This window comes from Eucyclogobius newberryi, unplaced genomic scaffold (assembly GCF_026437365.1).
Source record: "Eucyclogobius newberryi isolate DKJ021-1_F unplaced genomic scaffold, fEucNew1.0.hap1 SCAF_18, whole genome shotgun sequence".
NCBI lineage: Eukaryota > Metazoa > Chordata > Actinopteri > Gobiiformes > Gobiidae > Eucyclogobius > Eucyclogobius newberryi.
Genome location: NW_027315812.1, coordinates 3,027,188 through 3,049,211, shown reverse-complemented (window position 1 = coordinate 3,049,211; position 22,024 = coordinate 3,027,188). Strand labels below are relative to the sequence as shown.

General features: G+C 46.1%; 1 protein-coding gene across 1 annotated transcript; it reads left to right on the top strand.

Moving 5' to 3' along the window:
- Positions 1–413: 413 nt before the first annotated feature.
- On the top strand, positions 414–20,149 carry LOC140364289 (tomoregulin-1-like; the record flags this gene model as incomplete). The annotated part of the gene is made up of 9 exons (XM_072450382.1): positions 414–542; positions 4,047–4,176; positions 6,973–6,999; positions 7,063–7,147; positions 17,017–17,165; positions 17,342–17,389; positions 17,517–17,637; positions 18,737–18,898; positions 19,776–20,149. Coding segments are annotated over 9 exons (936 nt in total), but the record flags the coding sequence as incomplete, so codon positions are not given.
- Between the last annotated feature and the right edge of the window lie 1,875 nt (positions 20,150–22,024).

The window sequence follows — 22,024 nt, the reverse complement described above, 5'->3', positions numbered from 1 at the left end:
AACCAGGACTAAACCAGGACTAACCCAGGTCCAAACCAGGACTAAACCAGGTCTAAACCAGGACAAACCAGGACTAAACCAGGACTAAATCAGGTCTAAACCAGGTCTAAACCAGGACTAAACCAGGACCAAATCAGGTCTAAACCAGGACTAAACCAGGTAAAGGCCAGGACTAAACCAGGTCTAAACCAGGACTAAACCAGGACTAAACCAGGACTAAACCAGGACAAAACCAGCTCTAAACCAGGACTAAACCAGGACTAAACCAGGACTAAACCACGACTAAACCAGGTCTAAACCAGGTCTAAACCAGGTCTAAACCAGGACAAACCAGAACTAAACCAGGACTAAATCAGGTCCAAACCAGGACTAAACCAGGACCAAATCAGGTCTAAACCAGGACTAAACCAGGACTAAACCTTGGTTTTGCAGATGTGTCTCAGAAGAAGAGTGACCTCAGAGTGTGTGACGCTGGAACATGTCGTTTTGGAGGAACGTGTCGCGAGAACGGAGCCGAGATCAAGTGTGTTTGTCAGTTGAACGTGAGTAACACACACACACACACACACACATATAACACACACACACACACACATATATAACACACACACACACACACACATATAACACACACACACACACACACATATATAACACACACACACACACACACACACACATATCTAACACACACACACATATAACACACACATATCTAACACACACACACACACACACACATATCTAACACACACACACATATAACACACACATATATAACACACACACACACACACACACATATATAACACACACACACACACATATATAACACACACACACACACACATATAACACACACACACACACACATATAACACACACACACACACATATATAACACACACACACACACACACACACATATATAACACACACACACACACACATATAACACACACACACACACACATATAACACACACACACACACATATATAACACACACACACACACATATAACACACACACACACACATATATAACACACACACACACATATATAACACACACACACACATATATAACACACACACACATATATAACACACACACACACATATATAACACACACACACATATATAACACACACACACACATATATAACACACACACACACACATATATAACACACACACACACATATATAACACACACACACACATATATAACACACACACACACATATATAACACACACACACACATATATAACACACACACACACACATACACACACACATATATAACACACACACACACATATAACACACACATATATAACACACACACACACACATATATAACACACACACACACATATATAACACACACACACATATATAACACACACACACACATATAACACACACATATATAACACACACACACACCCATATATAACACCCACACACACACACATATAACACACACACACACACACACACACATATATAACACACACACACACACACACATATATATAACACACACACACATAACACACACATATATAACACACACACACACACACACACACATATATAACACACACACACACACACACATATATAACACACACACACACACACACATATATATAACACACACACACATAACACACACTTATATAACACACACACACACACACATATAACACACACACACATATAACACACACATATATAACACACACACACACACATACACACACACATATATAACACACACACACACATATAACACACACATATATAACACACACACACACATATATAACACACACACACACATATAACACACACACACATATATAACACACACACACACATATATAACACACACACACACATATATAACACACACACACACACATATAACACACACACACATATATAACACACACACACACATATATAACACACACACACACATATATAACACACACACACACACATATATAACACACACACACACACACACATATAACACACACATATATAACACACACACACACACACACATATAACACACACACACACAGACACACACACACACACACACACACAGTTATAACACACACACATATAAGACACACATATAACACACACACACACACACATATAACACACACACACACATATAACACACACATATATAACACACACACACACACACACATATATAACACACACACACATATAACACAGACACACACACACAGACACACACACACACACACAGTTATAACACACACACACACACATATAACACACACACACACACATATAACACACACACACACAGTTATAACACACACACACACACACACACACACACACACACATATAACACACACACACACACACACATATAACACACACACACACACACACACATATAACACACACACACACACACATATATAACACACACACACAGATATAACACACACACATATAACACACACACACACACACACACACAGATATAACACACACACACACATATAACACACACACACACACACACATATAACACACACACACACACACATATATAACACACACACACAGATATAACACACACACACAGATATAACACACACACATATAACACACACACACACACACACACAGATATAACACACACACACACATATAACACACACACACACACACACACACATATAACACACACACACACACACATATATAACACACACACACAGATATAACACACACACAGATATAACACACACACACAGATATAACACACACACATATAACACACACACACACACACACACAGATATAACACACACACACACATATAACACACACACACACACACACACACACACACACATATAACACACACACACACACACATATATAACACACACACACACAGATATAACACACACACATATATAACACACACACACAGATATAACACACACACATATATAACACACACACAGATATAACACACACACATATAACACACACACACACACACACACAGATATAACACACACACACACATATAACACACACACACACACACACACACACACACATATAACACACACACACACACACATATATAACACACACACACAGATATAACACACACACATATATAACACACACACACAGATATAACACACACACATATATAACACACACACACAGATATAACACACACACATATATAACACACACACACAGATATAACACACACACATATATAACACACACACACAGATATAACACACACACAGATATAACACACACACACAGATATAACACACACACACACATATAACACACACACACACACACACACATATAACACACACACACACACACATATATAACACACACACACAGATATAACACACACACAGATATAACACACACACACAGATATAACACACACACATATAACACACACACACACACACACACAGATATAACACACACACACACATATAACACACACACACACACACACACACACATATAACACACACACACACACACATATATAACACACACACACAGATATAACACACACACAGATATAACACACACACACAGATATAACACACACACATATAACACACACACACACACACACAGATATAACACACACACACACATATAACACACACACACACACACACACACACACACACATATAACACACACACACACACACATATATAACACACACACACAGATATAACACACACACACAGATATAACACACACACACAGATATAACACACACACATATATAACACACACACACAGATATAACACACACACAGATATAACACACACACACACACACACACATATATAACACACACACACAGATATAACACACACACATATATAACACACACACACAGATATAACACACACACATATAACACACACACACACAGTCCTGAGCTCTGGTGTGTGTCTGTTTCAGTGTCATAAGAAGTACGTCCCGGTTTGTGGCTCTAACGGTGACACGTACCAGAACGAGTGTTTCCTGCGCCGCGCCTCCTGCAAGAAACAACGAGCCATCAGCGCTGTGTCCGAGGGCCCGTGCTACAGCGGTGAGAGCGGCTTCAGAGCGGCTTCAGAGCGGCTTCAGAGCGGCTTCAGAGCGGCTTTAAGACAGGCTTCAGAGCGGCTTTAAGACAGGCTTCAGAGCGGCTTTAAGACAGGCTTCAGAGCGGCTTCAGAGCGGCTTCAGAGCGGCTTCAGAGCGGCTTTAAGACAGGCTTCAGAGCGGCTTTAAGACAGGCTTCAGAGCGGCTTTAAGACAGGCTTCAGAGCGGCTTTAAGACAGGCTTCAGAGCGGCTTCAGAGCGGCTTCAGAGCGGCTTCAGAGCGGCTTTAAGACAGGCTTCAGAGCGGCTTTAAGACAGGCTTCAGAGCGGCTTTAAGACAGGCTTCAGAGCGGCTTTAAGACAGGCTTCAGAGCGGCTTCAGAGCGGCTTTAAGACAGGCTTCAGAGCGGCTTTAAGACAGGCTTCAGAGCGGCTTTAAGACAGGCTTCAGAGCGGCTTTAAGACAGGCTTCAGAGCGGCTTCAGAGCGGCTTTAAGACAGGCTTCAGAGCGGCTTTAAGACAGGCTTCAGAGCGGCTTTAAGACAGGCTTCAGAGCGGCTTTAAGACAGGCTTCAGAGCGGCTTCAGAGCGGCTTTAAGACAGGCTTCAGAGCGGCTTCAGAGCGGCTTTAAGACAGGCTTCAGAGCAGCTTCAGAGCGGCTTCAGAGCGGCTTCAGAGCGGCTTCAGAGCGGCTTTAAGACAGGCTTCAGAGCGGCTTTAAGACAGGCTTCAGAGCGGCTTTAAGACAGGCTTCAGAGCGGCTTCAGAGCGGCTTTAAGACAGGCTTCAGAGCGGCTTTAAGACAGGCTTCAGAGCGGCTTTAAGACAGGCTTCAGAGCGGCTTTAAGACAGGCTTCAGAGCGGCTTCAGAGCGGCTTTAAGACAGGCTTCAGAGCGGCTTCAGAGCGGCTTTAAGACAGGCTTCAGAGCGGCTTCAGAGCAGCTTCAGAGCGGCTTCAGAGCGGCTTCAGAGCGGCTTCAGAGCGGCTTTAAGACAGGCTTCAGAGCGGCTTTAAGACAGGCTTCAGAGCGGCTTTAAGACAGGCTTCAGAGCGGCTTCAGAGCGGCTTTAAGACAGGCTTCAGAGCGGCTTTAAGACAGGCTTCAGAGCGGCTTTAAGACAGGCTTCAGAGCGGCTTTAAGACAGGCTTCAGAGCGGCTTCAGAGCGGCTTTAAGACAGGCTTCAGAGCGGCTTCAGAGCGGCTTTAAGACAGGCTTCAGAGCGGCTTCAGAGCAGCTTCAGAGCGGCTTCAGAGCGGCTTCAGAGCGGCTTTAAGACAGGCTTCAGAGCGGCTTTAAGACAGGCTTCAGAGCGGCTTTAAGACAGGCTTCAGAGCGGCTTCAGAGCGGCTTTAAGACAGGCTTCAGAGCGGCTTCAGAGCAGCTTCAGAGCGGCTTCAGAGCGGCTTTAAGACAGGCTTCAGAGCGGCTTTAAGACAGGCTTCAGAGCGGCTTTAAGACAGGCTTCAGAGCGGCTTCAGAGCGGCATTAAGACAGGCTTCAGACCAGAGCTGGAGCGGGGTTAGTCCAGGTTAGTCCCAGGTTAGTCCCAGGTTAGTCCAGGTTAGTCCCAGGTTAGTCCAGGTTAGTCCAGGTTAGTCCCAGGTCAGTCCCAGGTTAGTCCAGGTTAGTCCCAGGTTAGTCCAGGTTAGTCCCAGGTTAGTCCAGGTTAGTCCCAGGTTGGTCCCAGGTTAGTCCCAGGTTAGTCCAGGTTAGACCCAGGTCAGTACCAGGTTAGTCCAGATTAGTCCCAGGTTAGTCCCAGGTTAGTCCCAGGTTAGTCCAGGTTAGTCCAGGTTAGTCCCAGGTCAGTACCAGGTTGGTCCAGGTTAGTCCCAGGTTAGTCCCAGGTTGGTCCCAGGTTAGTCCAGGTTAGTCCCAGGTTAGTCCCAGGTTGGTCCCAGGTTAGTCCCAGGTTAGTCCCAGGTTAGTCCAGGTTAGTCCAGGTTAGTACCAGGTTGGTCCAGGTTAGTCCCAGGTTAGTCCCAGGTTGGTCCCAGGTTAGTCCCAGGTTAGTCCAGGTTAGTCCCAGGTTAGTCCCAGGTTGGTCCCAGGTTAGTCCCAGGTTAGTCCAGGTTAGTCCCAGGTCAGTCCCAGGTTAGTCCAGGTTAGTCCCAGGTTAGTCCAGGTTAGTCCAGGTTAGTCCAGGTTAGTCCCAGGTCAGTCCCAGGTTAGTCCAGGTTAGTCCCAGGTTAGTCCAGGTTAGTCCAGGTTAGTCCCAGGTTAGTCCAGGTTAGTCCCAGGTTGGTCCCAGGTTAGTCCCAGGTTAGTCCAGGTTAGTCCCAGGTCAGTACCAGGTTAGTCCAGATTAGTCCCAGGTTAGTCCCAGGTTAGTCCCAGGTTAGTCCCAGGTTAGTCCAGGTTAGTCCAGGTTAGTCCCAGGTCAGTACCAGGTTGGTCCAGGTTAGTCCCAGGTTAGTCCCAGGTTGGTCCCAGGTTAGTCCCAGGTTAGTCCAGGTTAGTCCAGGTTAGTCCCAGGTCAGTACCAGGTTGGTCCAGGTTAGTCCCAGGTTAGTCCCAGGTTAGTCCAGGTTAGTCCAGGTTAGTCCCAGGTTAGTCCAGGTTAGTCCAGGTTAGTCCCAGGTTAGTCCAGGTTAGTCCAGGTTAGTCCCAGGTCAGTCCCAGGTTAGTCCAGGTTAGTCCCAGGTTAGTCCCAGGTTAGTCCCAGGTTAGTCCCAGGTTAGTCCAGGTTAGTCCAGGTTAGTCCCAGGTCAGTCCCAGGTTAGTCCCAGGTTAGTCCCAGGTTAGTCCAGGTTAGTCCCAGGTCAGTCCGGTCTAACTGTGTGTGTGTTTCAGACGGAGGCTCGGGTTCGGCAGACGGAGGTGAGACACTTTCATTTTAACATTTTGTTTGATCAAATCTGAGGTTTTTGTGTTTTTCCTCAGACGATGAAGGTTCTGGAAAGAAAGTCTCAAAGTGTGGAAGCTGCAAGTACGGAGCCGAGTGTGACGAGGACTCTGAGGACATGATGTGAGTCCAACCTGGTCTGAACCCGGTCTGAACCAGGACTAAACCAGGACTAAACCAGGTCTAAACCAGGACTAAACCAGGACTAAACCAGGTCTAAATCAGGACTAAACCAGGTCTAAATCAGGTCTAAATCAGGACTAAACCAGGTCTAAACCAGGACTAAACCAGGACTAAACCAGGTCTAAACCAGGACTAAACCAGGACTAAACCAGGTCTAAATCAGGACTAAACCAGGTCTAAACCAGGACTAAACCAGGACTAAACCAGGTCTAAACCAGGACTAAACCAGGACTAAACCAGGTCTAAATCAGGACTAAACCCGGACTAAACCAGGTCTAAATCAGGACTAAACCAGGTCTAAACCAGGACTAAACCAGGACTAAACCAGGTCTAAATCAGGACTAAACCAGGACTAAACCAGGTCTAAATCAGGACTAAACCAGGTCTAAACCAGGACTAAACCAGGACTAAACCAGGTCTAAATCAGGACTAAACCAGGACTAAACCAGGACTAAACCAGGACTAAATCAGGACTAAACCAGGACTAAACCAGGACTAAACCAGGACTAAACCAGGACTAAACCAGGACTAAATCAGGACTAAACCAGGACTAAACCAGGACTAAACCAGGTCTAAACCAGGACTAAACCAGGACTAAACCAGGTCTAAATCAGGACTAAACCAGGTCTAAACCAGGACTAAACCAGGACTAAACCAGGTCTAAACCAGGACTAAACCAGGACTAAACCAGGACTAAACCAGGTCTAAACCCGGACTAAACCAGGTCTAAATCAGGACTAAACCAGGTCTAAACCAGGACTAAACCAGGACTAAACCAGGTCTAAATCAGGACTAAACCAGGACTAAACCAGGTCTAAATCAGGACTAAACCAGGTCTAAACCAGGACTAAACCAGGACTAAACCAGGTCTAAATCAGGACTAAACCAGGTCTAAATCAGGTCTAAATCAGGACTAAACCAGGTCTAAACCAGGACTAAACCAGGACTAAAGCAGGACTAAACCAGGACTAAACCAGGTCTAAATCAGGACTAAACCAGGTCTAAACCAGGACTAAACCAGGACTAAACCAGAACTAAACCAGGACTAAATCAGGACTAAACCATGTCTAAACCAGGACTAAACCAGGACTAAACCAGGTCAAAATCAGGACTAAACCAGGTCAAAATCAGGACTAACCAGGTCTAAATCAGGTCTAAACCAGGACTAAACCAGGACTAAACCAGGTCTAAATCAGGACTAAACCAGGTCTAAACCAGGACTAAACCAGGACTAAACCAGGACTAAACCAGGTCAAAATCAGGACTAACCAGGTCTAACCCAGGACTAAACCAGGACTAAATCAGGACTAAACCATGTCTAAACCAGGTCTAAATCAGGACTAAACCAGGTCTAAATCAGGACTAAACCAGGTCAAAATCAGGACTAACCAGGTCTAAACAAGGTCTAAACCAGGACTAAACCAGGACTAAACAAGGTCTAAACCAGGACTAAACCAGGACTAAACCAGGACTAAACCAGGTCTAAATCAGGACTAAACCAGGTCAAAATCAGGACTAACCAGGTCTAAATCAGGACTAAACCAGGTCAAAATCAGGACTAAACCAGGACTAAATCAGGACTAAACCCGGACTAAACCAGGTCTAAATCAGGATTAAACCAGGTCTAAATCAGTACTAAACCAGGACTAAATCAGGACTAAACCCGGACTAAACCAGGTCTAAATCAGGACTAAACCAGGTCTAAATCAGGACTAAACCAGGTCAAAATCAGGACTAAACCAGGACTAAATCAGGACTAAACCCGGACTAAACCAGGTCTAAATCAGGATTAAACCAGGTCTAAATCAGTACTAAACCAGGACTAAATCAGGACTAAACCCGGACTAAACCAGGTCTAAATCAGGACTAAACCAGGTCTAAATCAGGACTAAACCAGGACTAAACCAGGACTAAACCAGGTCTAAATCAGGACTAAACCAGGTCTAAATCAGGACTAAACCAGGTCTAAACCAGGACTAAACCAGGTCTAAATCAGGACTAAACCAGGTCTAAACCAGGACTAAACCAGGACTAAACCATGTCTAAACCAGGACTAAACCAGGACTAAACCAGGACTAAACCAGGTCAAAATCAGGACTAACCAGGTCTAAACCAGTACTAAACCAGGACTAAATCAGGACTAAACCAGGACTAAACCAGGACTAAACCAGGACTAAATCAGGACTAAACCAGGTCTAAACCAGGACTAAATCAGGACTAAACCAGGTCAAAATCAGGACTAACCAGGTCTAAATCAGTACTAAACCAGGACTGAATCAGGACTAAACCCGGACTTAACCAGGTCTAAATCAGGACTAAACCAGGACTAAACCAGGACTAAACCAGGACTAAACCAGGTCTAAATCAGGACTAAACCAGGTCTAAATCAGGACTAAACCAGGACTAAACCAGGTCTAAATCAGGACTAAACCAGGTCTAAATTCAGGACTAAACCAGGACTAAACCAGTTCTAAATCAGGATTAAATCAGGACTAAACCAGGACTAAACCAGGACTAAACCAGGTCTAAACCAGGACTAAACCAGGTCTAAACCAGGACTAAACCAGGACTAAACCAGGTCTAAATCAGGACTAAACCAGGTCAAAATCAGGACTAAACCAGGTCTAAACCAGGACTAAACCAGGTCTAAATCAGGACTAAACCAGGTCTAAACCAGGACTAAACCAGGTCTAAATCAGGACTAAACCAGGACTAAACCAGGTCTAAATCAGGACTAAACCAGGTCTAAACCAGGACTAAACCGGGACTAAACCGGGTCTAAATCAGGACTAACCAGGTCTAAACAAGTTCTAAACCAGGACTAAACCAGGACTAAACAAGGTCTAAACCAGGACTAAACCAGGACTAAACCAAGACTAAACCAGGACTAAACCAGGACTAAACCAGGTCTAAACCAGGACTAAACCAGGACCAAATCAGGTCTAAACCAGGTCTAAACCAGGTCTAAACCAGGTCTAAATCAGGACTAAACCAGGTCTAAACCAGGACTAAACCAGGACTAAACCATGTCTAAACCAGGACTAAACCAGGACTAAACCAGGACTAAACCAGGTCAAAATCAGGACTAACCAGGTCTAAACCAGTACTAAACCAGGACTAAATCAGGACTAAACCAGGACTAAACCAGGACTAAATCAGGACTAAACCAGGTCTAAACCAGGACTAAATCAGGACTAAACCAGGTCAAAATCAGGACTAACCAGGTCTAAATCAGTACTAAACCAGGACTGAATCAGGACTAAACCCGGACTTAACCAGGTCTAAATCAGGACTAAACCAGGTCTAAACCAGGACTAAACCAGGACTAAACCAGGACTAAACCAGGACTAAACCAGGTCTAAATCAGGACTAAACCAGGTCTAAATCAGGACTAAACCAGGACTAAACCAGGTCTAAATCAGGACTAAACCAGGTCTAAATTCAGGACTAAACCAGGACTAAACCAGGTCAAAATCAGGACTAAACCAGGTCTAAACCAGGACTAAACCAGGTCTAAATCAGGACTAAACCAGGACTAAACCAGGTCTAAATCAGGACTAAACCAGGTCTAAACCAGGACTAAACCGGGACTAAACCAGGACTAAACCGGGTCTAAATCAGGACTAACCAGGTCTAAACAAGTTCTAAACCAGGACTAAACCAGGACTAAACAAGGTCTAAACCAGGACTAAACCAGGACTAAACCAAGACTAAACCAGGACTAAACCAGGTCTAAACCAGGTCTAAACCAGGACTAAACCAGGACCAAATCAGGTCTAAACCAGGACTAAACCAGGACTAAACCAGGTCTAAATCAGTACTAAACCAGGTCAAAATCAGGACTAACCAGGTCTAAATCAGGACTAAACCCGGACTAAATCAGGTCTAAATCAGGACTAAACCAGGTCTAAATCAGGACTAAACCAGGACTAAACCAGGACTAAACCAGGACTAAACCAGGACTAAACCAGGTCTAAATCAGGACTAAACCAGGTCTAAATCAGGACTAAACCAGGACTAAACCAGGACTAAATCAGGACTAAACCAGGACTAAACCAGGACTAAATCAGGACTAAACCAGGACTAAACCAGGTCTAAATCAGGACTAAACCAGGTCTAAATCAGGACTAAACCAGGTCTAAACCAGGACTAAACCAGGTCTAAATCAGGACTAAACCAGGTCTAAACCAGGACTAAACCAGGACTAAACCAGGTCTAAATCAGATCTAAACCAGGTCTAAATCAGGACTAAACCAGGTCAAAATCAGGACTAACCAGGTCAAAATCAGGACTAACCAGGTCAAAATCAGGACTAAACCAGGTCTAAATCAGGACTAAACCAGGTCTAAATCAGGACTAAACCAGGTCAAAATCAGGACTAACCAGGTCAAAATCAGGACTAAACCAAGTCTAAATCAGGACTAAACCAGGTCTAAACCAGGACTAAACCAGGACTAAACCAGGTCTAAATCAGATCTAAACCAGGTCTAAACCAGGACTAAACCAGGTCTAAATCAGGACTAAACCAGGTCAAAATCAGGACTAACCAGGTCTAAATCAGTACTAAACCAGGTCTAAATCAGGACTAAACCAGGTCTAAACCAGGTCTAAACCAGGACTAAACCAGGACTAAACCAGGACTAAACCAGGTCTAAATCAGGACTAAACCAGGTCTAAATCAGGACTAAACCAGGACTAAACCAGGTCTAAATCAGGACTAAACCAGGTCTAAATTCAGGACTAAACCAGGACTAAACCAGTTCTAAATCAGGATTAAATCAGGACTAAACCAGGACTAAACCAGGACTAAACCAGGTCTAAATCAGGACTAAACCAGGTCTAAACCAGGACTAAACCAGGTCTAAATCAGGACTAAACCAGGTCAAAATCAGGACTAAACCAGGTCTAAACCAGGACTAAACCAGGTCTAAATCAGGACTAAACCAGGTCTAAACCAGGACTAAACCAGGTCTAAATCAGGACTAAACCAGGACTAAACCAGGTCTAAATCAGGACTAAACCAGGTCTAAACCAGGACTAAACCGGGACTAAACCAGGACTAAACCAGGTCTAAATCAGGACTAACCAGGTCTAAACAAGGTCTAAACCAGGACTAAACCAGGACTAAACAAGGTCTAAACCAGGACTAAACCAGGACTAAACCAAGACTAAACCAGGACTAAACCAGGACTAAACCAGGTCTAAACCAGGACTAAACCAGGACCAAATCAGGTCTAAACCAGGACTAAACCAGGTCTAAATCAGGACTAAACCAGGTCAAAATCAGGACTAACCAGGTCTAAATCAGTACTAAACCAGGACTAAATCAGGACTAAACCCGGACTAAACCAGGTCTAAACCAGGTCTAAATCAGGACTAAACCAGGTCTAAATCAGGACTAAACCAGGTCAAAATCAGGACTAACCAGGTCAAAATCAGGACTAAACCAAGTCTAAATCAGGACTAAACCAGGTCTAAACCAGGACTAAACCAGGACTAAACCAGGTCTAAATCAGATCTAAACCAGGTCTAAACCAGGACTAAACCAGGTCTAAATCAGGACTAAACCAGGTCAAAATCAGGACTAACCAGGTCTAAATCAGTACTAAACCAGGTCTAAATCAGGACTAAACCAGGTCTAAACCAGGTCTAAACCAGGACTAAACCAGGACTAAACCAGGACTAAACCAGGTCTAAATCAGGACTAAACCAGGTCTAAATCAGGACTAAACCAGGACTAAACCAGGTCTAAATCAGGACTAAACCAGGTCTAAATTCAGGACTAAACCAGGACTAAACCAGTTCTAAATCAGGATTAAATCAGGACTAAACCAGGACTAAACCAGGACTAAACCAGGTCTAAATCAGGACTAAACCAGGTCTAAACCAGGACTAAACCAGGTCTAAATCAGGACTAAACCAGGTCAAAATCAGGACTAAACCAGGTCTAAACCAGGACTAAACCAGGTCTAAATCAGGACTAAACCAGGTCTAAACCAGGACTAAACCAGGTCTAAATCAGGACTAAACCAGGACTAAACCAGGTCTAAATCAGGACTAAACCAGGTCTAAACCAGGACTAAACCGGGACTAAACCAGGACTAAACCAGGTCTAAATCAGGACTAACCAGGTCTAAACAAGGTCTAAACCAGGACTAAACCAGGACTAAACAAGGTCTAAACCAGGACTAAACCAGGACTAAACCAAGACTAAACCAGGACTAAACCAGGACTAAACCAGGTCTAAACCAGGACTAAACCAGGACCAAATCAGGTCTAAACCAGGACTAAACCAGGACTAAACCAGGTCTAAATCAGGACTAAACCAGGTCAAAATCAGGACTAACCAGGTCTAAATCAGTACTAAACCAGGACTAAATCAGGACTAAACCCGGACTAAACCAGGTCTAAATCAGGACTAAACCAGGTCTAAATCAGGACTAAACCAGGACTAAACCAGGACTAAACCAGGACTAAACCAGGACTAAACCAGGTCTAAATCAGGACTAAACCAGGTCTAAATCAGGACTAAACCAGGACTAAACCAGGTCTAAATCAGGACTAAGTCAGGACTAAACCAGGACTAAACCAGGACTAAACCAGGTCTAAATCAGGACTAAACCAGGTCTAAATCAGGACTAAACCAGGTCTAAACCAGGACTAAACCAGGTCTAAATCAGGACTAAACCAGGTCTGAACCAGGACTAAACCAGGACTAAACCAGGACTAAACCAGGTCTAAATCAGGACTAAACCAGGTCTAAATCAGGACTAAACCAGGTCAAAATCAGGACTAACCAGGTCTAAACCAGGACTAAATCAGGACTAAACCATGTCTAAACCAGGACTAAACCAGGACTAAACCAGGTCTAAATCAGGACTAAACCAGGTCTAAATCAGGACTAAACCAGGTCTAAACCAGGACTAAACCAGGTCTAAATCAGGACTAAACCAGGTCTAAATCAGGACTAAACCAGGTCAAAATCAGGACTAACCAGGTTTAAACCAGTACTAAACCAGGACTAAATCAGGACTAAACCAGGACTAAACCAGGACTAAACCAGGACTAAACCAGGACTAAACCAGGTCCAAACCAGGACTAAACCAGGACTAAACCAGGTCTAAATCAGGACTAAACCAGGTAAAGATCAGGACTAACCAGGTCTAAATCAGTACTAAACCAGGACTAAATCAGGACTAAACCCGGACTAAACCAGGTCTAAATCAGGACTAAACCAGGTCTAAACCAGGACTAAACCAGGACTAAACCAGGTCTAAATCAGGACTAAACCAGGTCTAAACCAGGACTAAACCAGGTCTAAATCAGGACTAACCAGGTCTAAACCAGGACTAAACCAGGACTAAATCAGGACTAAACCATGTCTAAACCAGGACTAAACCAGGACTAAACCAGGACTAAACCAGGTCTAAATCAGGACTAAACCAGGTCAAAATCAGGACTAACCAGGTTTAAACCAATACTAAACCAGGACTAAATCAGGACTAAACCAGGACTAAACCAGGACTAAACCAGGACTAAACCAGGTCTAAACCAGGACTAAACCAGGACTAAACCAGGACTAAACCAGGTCTAAATCAGTACTAAACCAGGACTAAATCAGGACTAAACCCGGACTAAACCAGGTCTAAATCAGGACTAAACCAGGTCTAAACCAGGACTAAACCAGGACTAAACCAGGTCTAAATCAGGACTAAACCAGGTCTAAATCAGGACTAAACCAGGACTAAACCAGGACTAAACCAGGACTAAACCAGGTCTAAATCAGGACTAAACCAGGACTAAACCAGGACTAAACCAGGACTAAACCAGGTCTAAATCAGGACTAAACCAGGTCTAAATCAGGACTAAACCAGGTCAAAATCAGGACTAACCAGGTCTAAACCAGGACTAAACCAGGACTAAATCAGGACTAAACCATGTCTAAACCAGGACTAAACCAGGTCTAAATCAGGACTAAACCAGGTCTAAATCAGGACTAAACCAGGTCAAAATCAGGACTAAACCAGGTTTAAACCAGTACTAAACCAGGACTAAATCAGGACTAAACCAGGACTAAACCAGGACTAAACCAGGACTAAACCAGGACTAAACCAGGTCTAAATCAGGACTAAACCAGGTCTAAACCAGGACTAAACCAGGACTAAACCAGGACTAAACCAGGACTAAACCAGGACTAAACCAGGACTAAACCAGGACTAAATCAGGACTAAACCCGGACTAAACCAGGTCTAAATCAGGACTAAACCAGGTCTAAACCAGGACTAAACTAGGACTAAACCAGGTCTAAATCAGGACTAAACCAGGTCTAAATCAGGACTAAACCAGGACTAAACCAGGACTAAATCAGGACTAAACCAGGTCTAAATCAGGACTAAACCAGGACTAAATCAGGACTAAACCAGGACTAAACCAGGTCTAAATCAGGACTAAACCAGGTCTAAATCAGGACTAAACCAGGACTAAATCAGGACTAAACCAGGTCTAAATCAGGACTAAACCAGGTCTAAATCAGGACTTAACCAGGACTAAATCAGGACTAAATCAGGTCTAAATCAGGACTAAACCAGGTCTAAATCAGGACTAAACCAGGACTAAACCAGGACTAAACCAGGACTAAACCAGGTCTAAATCAGGACTAAACCAGGTCTAAACCAGGACTAAACCAGGTCTAAACCAGGACTAAATCAGGTCTAAATCAGGACTAAACCAGGACTAAACCAGGACTAAACCAGGACTAAACCAGGTCTAAACCAGGACTAAACCAGGACTAAACCAGGTCTAAATCAGGACTAAACCAGGTCTAAATCAGGACTAAACCAGGTCAAAATCAGGACTAACCAGGTCTAAACCAGGACTAAACCAGGACTAAATCAGGACTAAACCATGTCTAAACCAGGACTAAACCAGGTCTAAATCAGGATTAAACCAGGTCTAAATCAGGACTAAACCAGGTCAAAATCAGGACTAAACCAGGTTTAAACCAGTACTAAACCAGGACTAAATCAGGACTAAACCAGGACTAAACCAGGACTAAACCAGGACTAAACCAGGACTAAACCAGGTCTAAATCAGGACTAAACCAGGTCTAAACCAGGACTAAACCAGGACTAAACCAGGACTAAACCAGGACTAAATCAGGACTAAATCAGGACTAAACCCGGACTAAACCAGGTCTAAATCAGGACTAAACCAGGTCTAAACCAGGACTAAACTAGGACTAAACCAGGTCTAAATCAGGACTAAACCAGGTCTAAATCAGGACTAAACCAGGACTAAACCAGGACTAAATCAGGACTAAACCAGGTCTGAATCAGGACTAAACCAGGACTAAATCAGGACTAAACCAGGACTAAACCAGGTCTAAATCAGGACTAAACCAGGTCTAAATCAGGACTAAACCAGGTCTAAACCAGGACTAAACCAGGTCTAAATCAGGACTAAACCAGGTCTAAATCAGGACTTAACCAGGACTAAATCAGGACTAAATCAGGTCTAAATCAGGACTAAACCAGGTCTAAATCAGGACTAAACCAGGTCTAAATCAGGACTTAACCAGGACTAAATCAGGACTAAACCAGGACTAAATCAGGACTAAACCAGGTCTAAATCAGGACTAAACCAGGTCTAAATCAGGACTAAATCAGGACTAAACCAGGTCTAAACCAGGACTTAACCAGGACTAAACCAGGTCTAAACCAGGTCTAAACCAGGACTAAACCAGGACTAAACCAGGACTAAACCAGGACTAAACCAGGACTAAACCAGGACTAAACCCGCTCTCTCCTCAGATGCATGTGTAACATCGTGTGTAACGGACACAATGAGAACTCGGTCTGTGGCAGTGATGGAGACACGTATCTGACGCCGTGTCACGTCCGCGAAGCCTCGTGTCTCAAACAGACCAAGATCGACATCCGCCACGTGGGACGTTGCCCAGGTCAGATGCCCTCACGGTGTGTGTCAGGGGCCCTCACGGTGTGTGTCAGGGGCCCTCACGGTGTGTGTCAGGGGCCCTCACGGTGTGTGTCAGGGGCCCTCACGGTGTGTGTCAGGGGCCCTCTGCTGGACAGTGACTGCATTACACCACAATAACACTAAACTTCCTTTTTCCAGATAAAAACAGAAAAGACGACGGCTCCAGGGCCAAACCAGACGTTTACGGTAAAACTTTCTGTGTGTCAGGGGCCCTCTCTGTGTGTCAGGGGCCCTCCCTGTGTGTCAGGGGCCCTCCCTGTGTGTCAGGGGCCCTCCCACTGTTTTAGTTGTGTTTAATCTTCTTTGTTTTTAGCCGTGTCCAAACCTGGCGAAGGGGAGGGGCTTGCAGAGATCCCCACCCCCTGTCCTGAAGACTACGCCCAGTTCTGTGAACACGGCCAATGTGAGATGAGACACAACCTGCCCACCTGCAGGTAACTAAACCAGGACTAAACCAGGACTAAACCAGGACTAAACCAGGATCAAACCAGCTCTAAACCAGGACTAAACCAGGACTAAACCAGGATCAAACCAGCTCTAAACCAGGACTAAACCAGGACTAAACCAGGTCTAAACCTGGACTAAACCAGGATCAAACCAGCTCTAAACCAGGACTAAACCAGGTCTAAACCAGGACTAAACCAGGACTAAACCAGGTCTAAACCAGGACTAAACCAGGTCTAAACCAGGACTAAACCAGGACTAAACCAGGATCAAACCAGGATTAAACCAGGACTAAACCAGGATCAAACCAGCTCTAAACCAGGACTAAACCAGGACTAAACCAGGACTAAACCAGGATCAAACCAGGATCAAACCAGGATTAAACCAGGACTAAACCAGGATCAAACCAGCTCTAAACCAGCTCTAAACAAGGACTAAACCAGGACTAAACCAGGATCAAACCAGCTCTAAACCAGGACTAAACCAGGACTAAACCAGGTCTAAACCAGGACTAAACCAGGATCAAACCAGCTCTAAACCAGGACTAAACCAGGACTAAACCAGGTCTAAACCAGGACTAAACCAGGATCAAACCAGCTCTAAACCAGGACTAAACCAGGACTAAACCAGGACTAAACCAGGACTAAACCAGGACTAAACCAGGATCAAACCAGGACTAAACCAGGTCTAAACCAGGACTAAACCAGGTCTAAACCAGGACTAAACCAGGACTAAACCAGGTCTAAACCAGGACTAAACCAGGTCTAAACCAGGACTAAACCAGGACTAAACCAGGACTAAACCAGGACTAAACCAGGTCTAAACCAGGACTAAACCAGGACTAAACCAGGTCTAAACCAGGACTAAACCAGGACTAAACCAGGACTAAACCAGGACTAAACCAGGTCTAAACCAGGACTAAACCAGGACTAAACCAGGACTAAACCAGGACTAAACCAGGTCTAAACCAGGACTAAACCAGGACTAAACCAGGACTAAACCAGGACTAAACCAGGTCTAAACCAGGACTAAACCAGGACTAAACCAGGACTAAACCAGGACTAAACCAGGACTTCCTGTGTCCCTCAGGTGTGAGGCGGCGTATGGTGGGCCTCAGTGCGATCAGCTCCTGGACTTTAATATTCTCTACGTCGTCCCCAGTGGACAAAAGCTGCATTACGTCCTCATCGCCGCCATCATCGGGGCCGTGCAGATCGCGGTCATCGTCGCCGTGGTAATGTGCTTCACCAGGTACGGCCACAGGGGGGAGACAGAGCTGCTTTAAACACACATATGAAGCTCTCTTATTCCTGTTCTGACATCGATCCTCGTCAAGAACACATCTGTCCTTTTTCTGTCCTTTCTCCCTCTTCTCTCCCTCTTCTCTCCCTCTTCCCTCTTCTCTCCCTCATTTCTCCCTCTTCTCTCCCTCTTCTCTCCCTCTTCTCTCTTCTCTCCCTCTTCTCTCTCCCTCTTCTCTCCCTCTTCTCTCCCTCTTCTCTCCCTCTTCTCTCTCCCTCTTCTCTCCCTCTTCTCTCCCTCTTCTCTCCCTCTTCTCTCTTCTCTCCCTCTTCTCTCCCTCTTCTCTCTTCTCTCCCTCTTCTCTCCCTCTTCTCTCCCTCTTCTCTCTCCCTCTTCTCTCCCTCTTCTCTCCCTCTTCTCTCTCCCTCTTCTCTCCCTCTTCTCTCCCTCGTTTCTCCCTCGTTTCTCTGACGTTTCTCCCTCTTCTCTCTTCTCTCCCTCTTCTCTCCCTCTTCTCTCTCCCTCTTCTCTCCCTCTTCTCTCTCCCTCTTCTCTCCCTCTTCTCTCCCTCTTCTCTCCCTCTTCTCTCTTCTCTCCCTCTTCTCTCTCCCTCTTCTCTCCCTCTTCTCTCTTCTCTCCCTCGTTTCTCCCTCGTTTCTCTGACGTTTCTCCCTCTTCTCTCCCTCTTCTCTCTTCTCTCCCTCTTCTCTCCCTCTTCTCTCTCCCTCTTCTCTCCCTCTTCTCTCTTCTCTCCCTCGTTTCTCCCTCGTTTCTCTGACGTTTCTCCCTCTTCTCTCCCTCTTCCCTCTTCTCTCCCTCTTCTCTCCCTCTTCTCTCTCCCTCTTCTCTCTCCCTCTTCTCTCCCTCTTCTCTCCCTCGCTCACAGACGCTGTAACAAGTCCAAACGTGGTCGGCGACAGAAGCAGCACCTGGGCCACTTTCCCTCAGGCACGTCGTCGCGGATGATGTAAATTCCTGCCCCGTGATGTCACTTCCTGCCCCCGCGACGTCACTTCCTGCCCCCGTAACGTCACTTCCTGCCCCCGTGGTGTCACTTCCTGCCCCCGTGACGTCACTTCCTGTCCCGCGGGTCTTTTCTACGCGCTCGTCTTTTGGACCACAGACTGATCTCGCTTCTGATTGGTTCCTCCGAGGCCTTATTTACAGTCTTTTGGGTGTTTTTGTTAGTGTTTCGGACGCTTTGGGTCCAACGGGTCAGAACCGTGAGACGCAGAGACACGTTTAAACTGACCGCAAGGGCAGCTACGGGACCAGGACCAGACCGGGACCAGACCGGGACCGAGGACGAGACCAGACCGGGACGAGACTGAGACCGGGACGAGACCGAGGACGAGACCAGACCGGGACGAGACTGAGACCGAGACCGAGGACGAGACCAGACCGGGACCAGACCGAGACCGAGGACGAGACCAGACCGGGACCGAGGACGAGACCAGACCGGGACGAGACTGAGACCGGGACGAGACCGAGGACGAGACCAGACCGGGACGAGACTGAGACCGAGACCGAGGACGAGACCAGACCGGGACCAGACCGGGACCAGACCGAGACCGAGGACGAGACCAGACCGGGACGAGGACGAGGACGAGACCAGACCGGGACGAGACTGAGACCGGGACGAGACCGAGGACGAGACCAGACCGGGACGAGACTGAGACCGAGACCGAGGACGAGACCAGACCGGGACCAGACCGGGACCAGACCGAGACCGAGGACGAGACCAGACCGGGACGAGGACGAGGACGAGACCAGACCGGGACGAGGACGAGGACGAGACCAGACCGGGACGAGACTGAGACCGGGACGAGACCGAGGACGAGACCAGACCGGGACGAGACTGAGGACGAGACCAGACCGGGACGAGACCGAGGACGAGACCAGACCGGGACGAGACTGAGACCGAGGACGAGACCAGACCGGGACGAGACCGAGGACGATGACGAGACCAGACCGGGACGAGACCCCGGACGAGGACGAGACCAGACCGGGACGAGACTGAGACCGAGGACGAGACCAGACCGGGACGAGACCGAGGACGATGACGAGACCAGACCGGGACGAGACCCCGGACGAGGACGAGACCAGACCGGGACGAGACTGAGACCGAGGACGAGACCAGACCGAGGACGAGGACGAGACCAGACCGGGACGAGACTGAGACCGAGGACGAGACCAGACCGGGACGAGACTGAGACCGGGACGAGACCGAGGACGAGACCAGACCGGGACGAGACTGAGACCGAGACCGAGGACGAGACCAGACCGGGACGAGACTGAGACCGGGACAAGACCGAGACCGAGGACGAGACCGGGACAAGACCGGGACTGAGACGAGACCGAGGACGAGACTGAGACTAGAAAAGGACTAGACCAGGACCAAACCAGGCCTAAACCACTGCTTAAACAGGGGGTAAAAAGGGACTAAACCCGGTGAAAATAAATCAAACAAAGGCCAGACTGGACAAGGGCGGGGCCAGGGTGGGACCAGATTTTGCTGTAAATATGGCCTTTTTACACATATTTATTTCACTTTGGAGAATGGTGTTTCCTGTACTCGAGTATGGACCAATCAGGGAGCAGCGTTCTCGCTCCGCTCTGCGTCTCATTGGTGGCCTCCCCCGGGGAGACTTTTTTTATTTCTTTTGTACATTTGTTACGGAAGCACCAAAAAACCAAAATAATGCTGTTTTTTCTACTGCTTGTTCTGCCCGAGGTACGAGCGCCAACTGAGGCTCGCACTCTTTTTTATCATTTTGTAACGTGTCGGACGACGACGCCATTCCGGAAATGGAACCTCTGTTTTATGTGTGTTATGAAGCTAATATGCTAATTTAAAGATGCCAGGTGTGACCAGCGGGGGCAGCAGACGCCACACGGCTGCTCAGTTCTGACTTTGTGCTGGAACAAGAACAAAAAAAATACTTAATACTTAATACCAGGTCTAAACCAGGTCTAAACCAGGTCTAAACCAGGACTAAACCAGGACTAAACCAGGACTAAACCAGGTCTAAACCAGGACTAAACCAGGACTAAACCAGGACTAAACCAGGTCTAAACCAGGACTAAACCAGGTCTAAACCAGGACTAAACCAGGACTAAACCAGGTCTAAACCA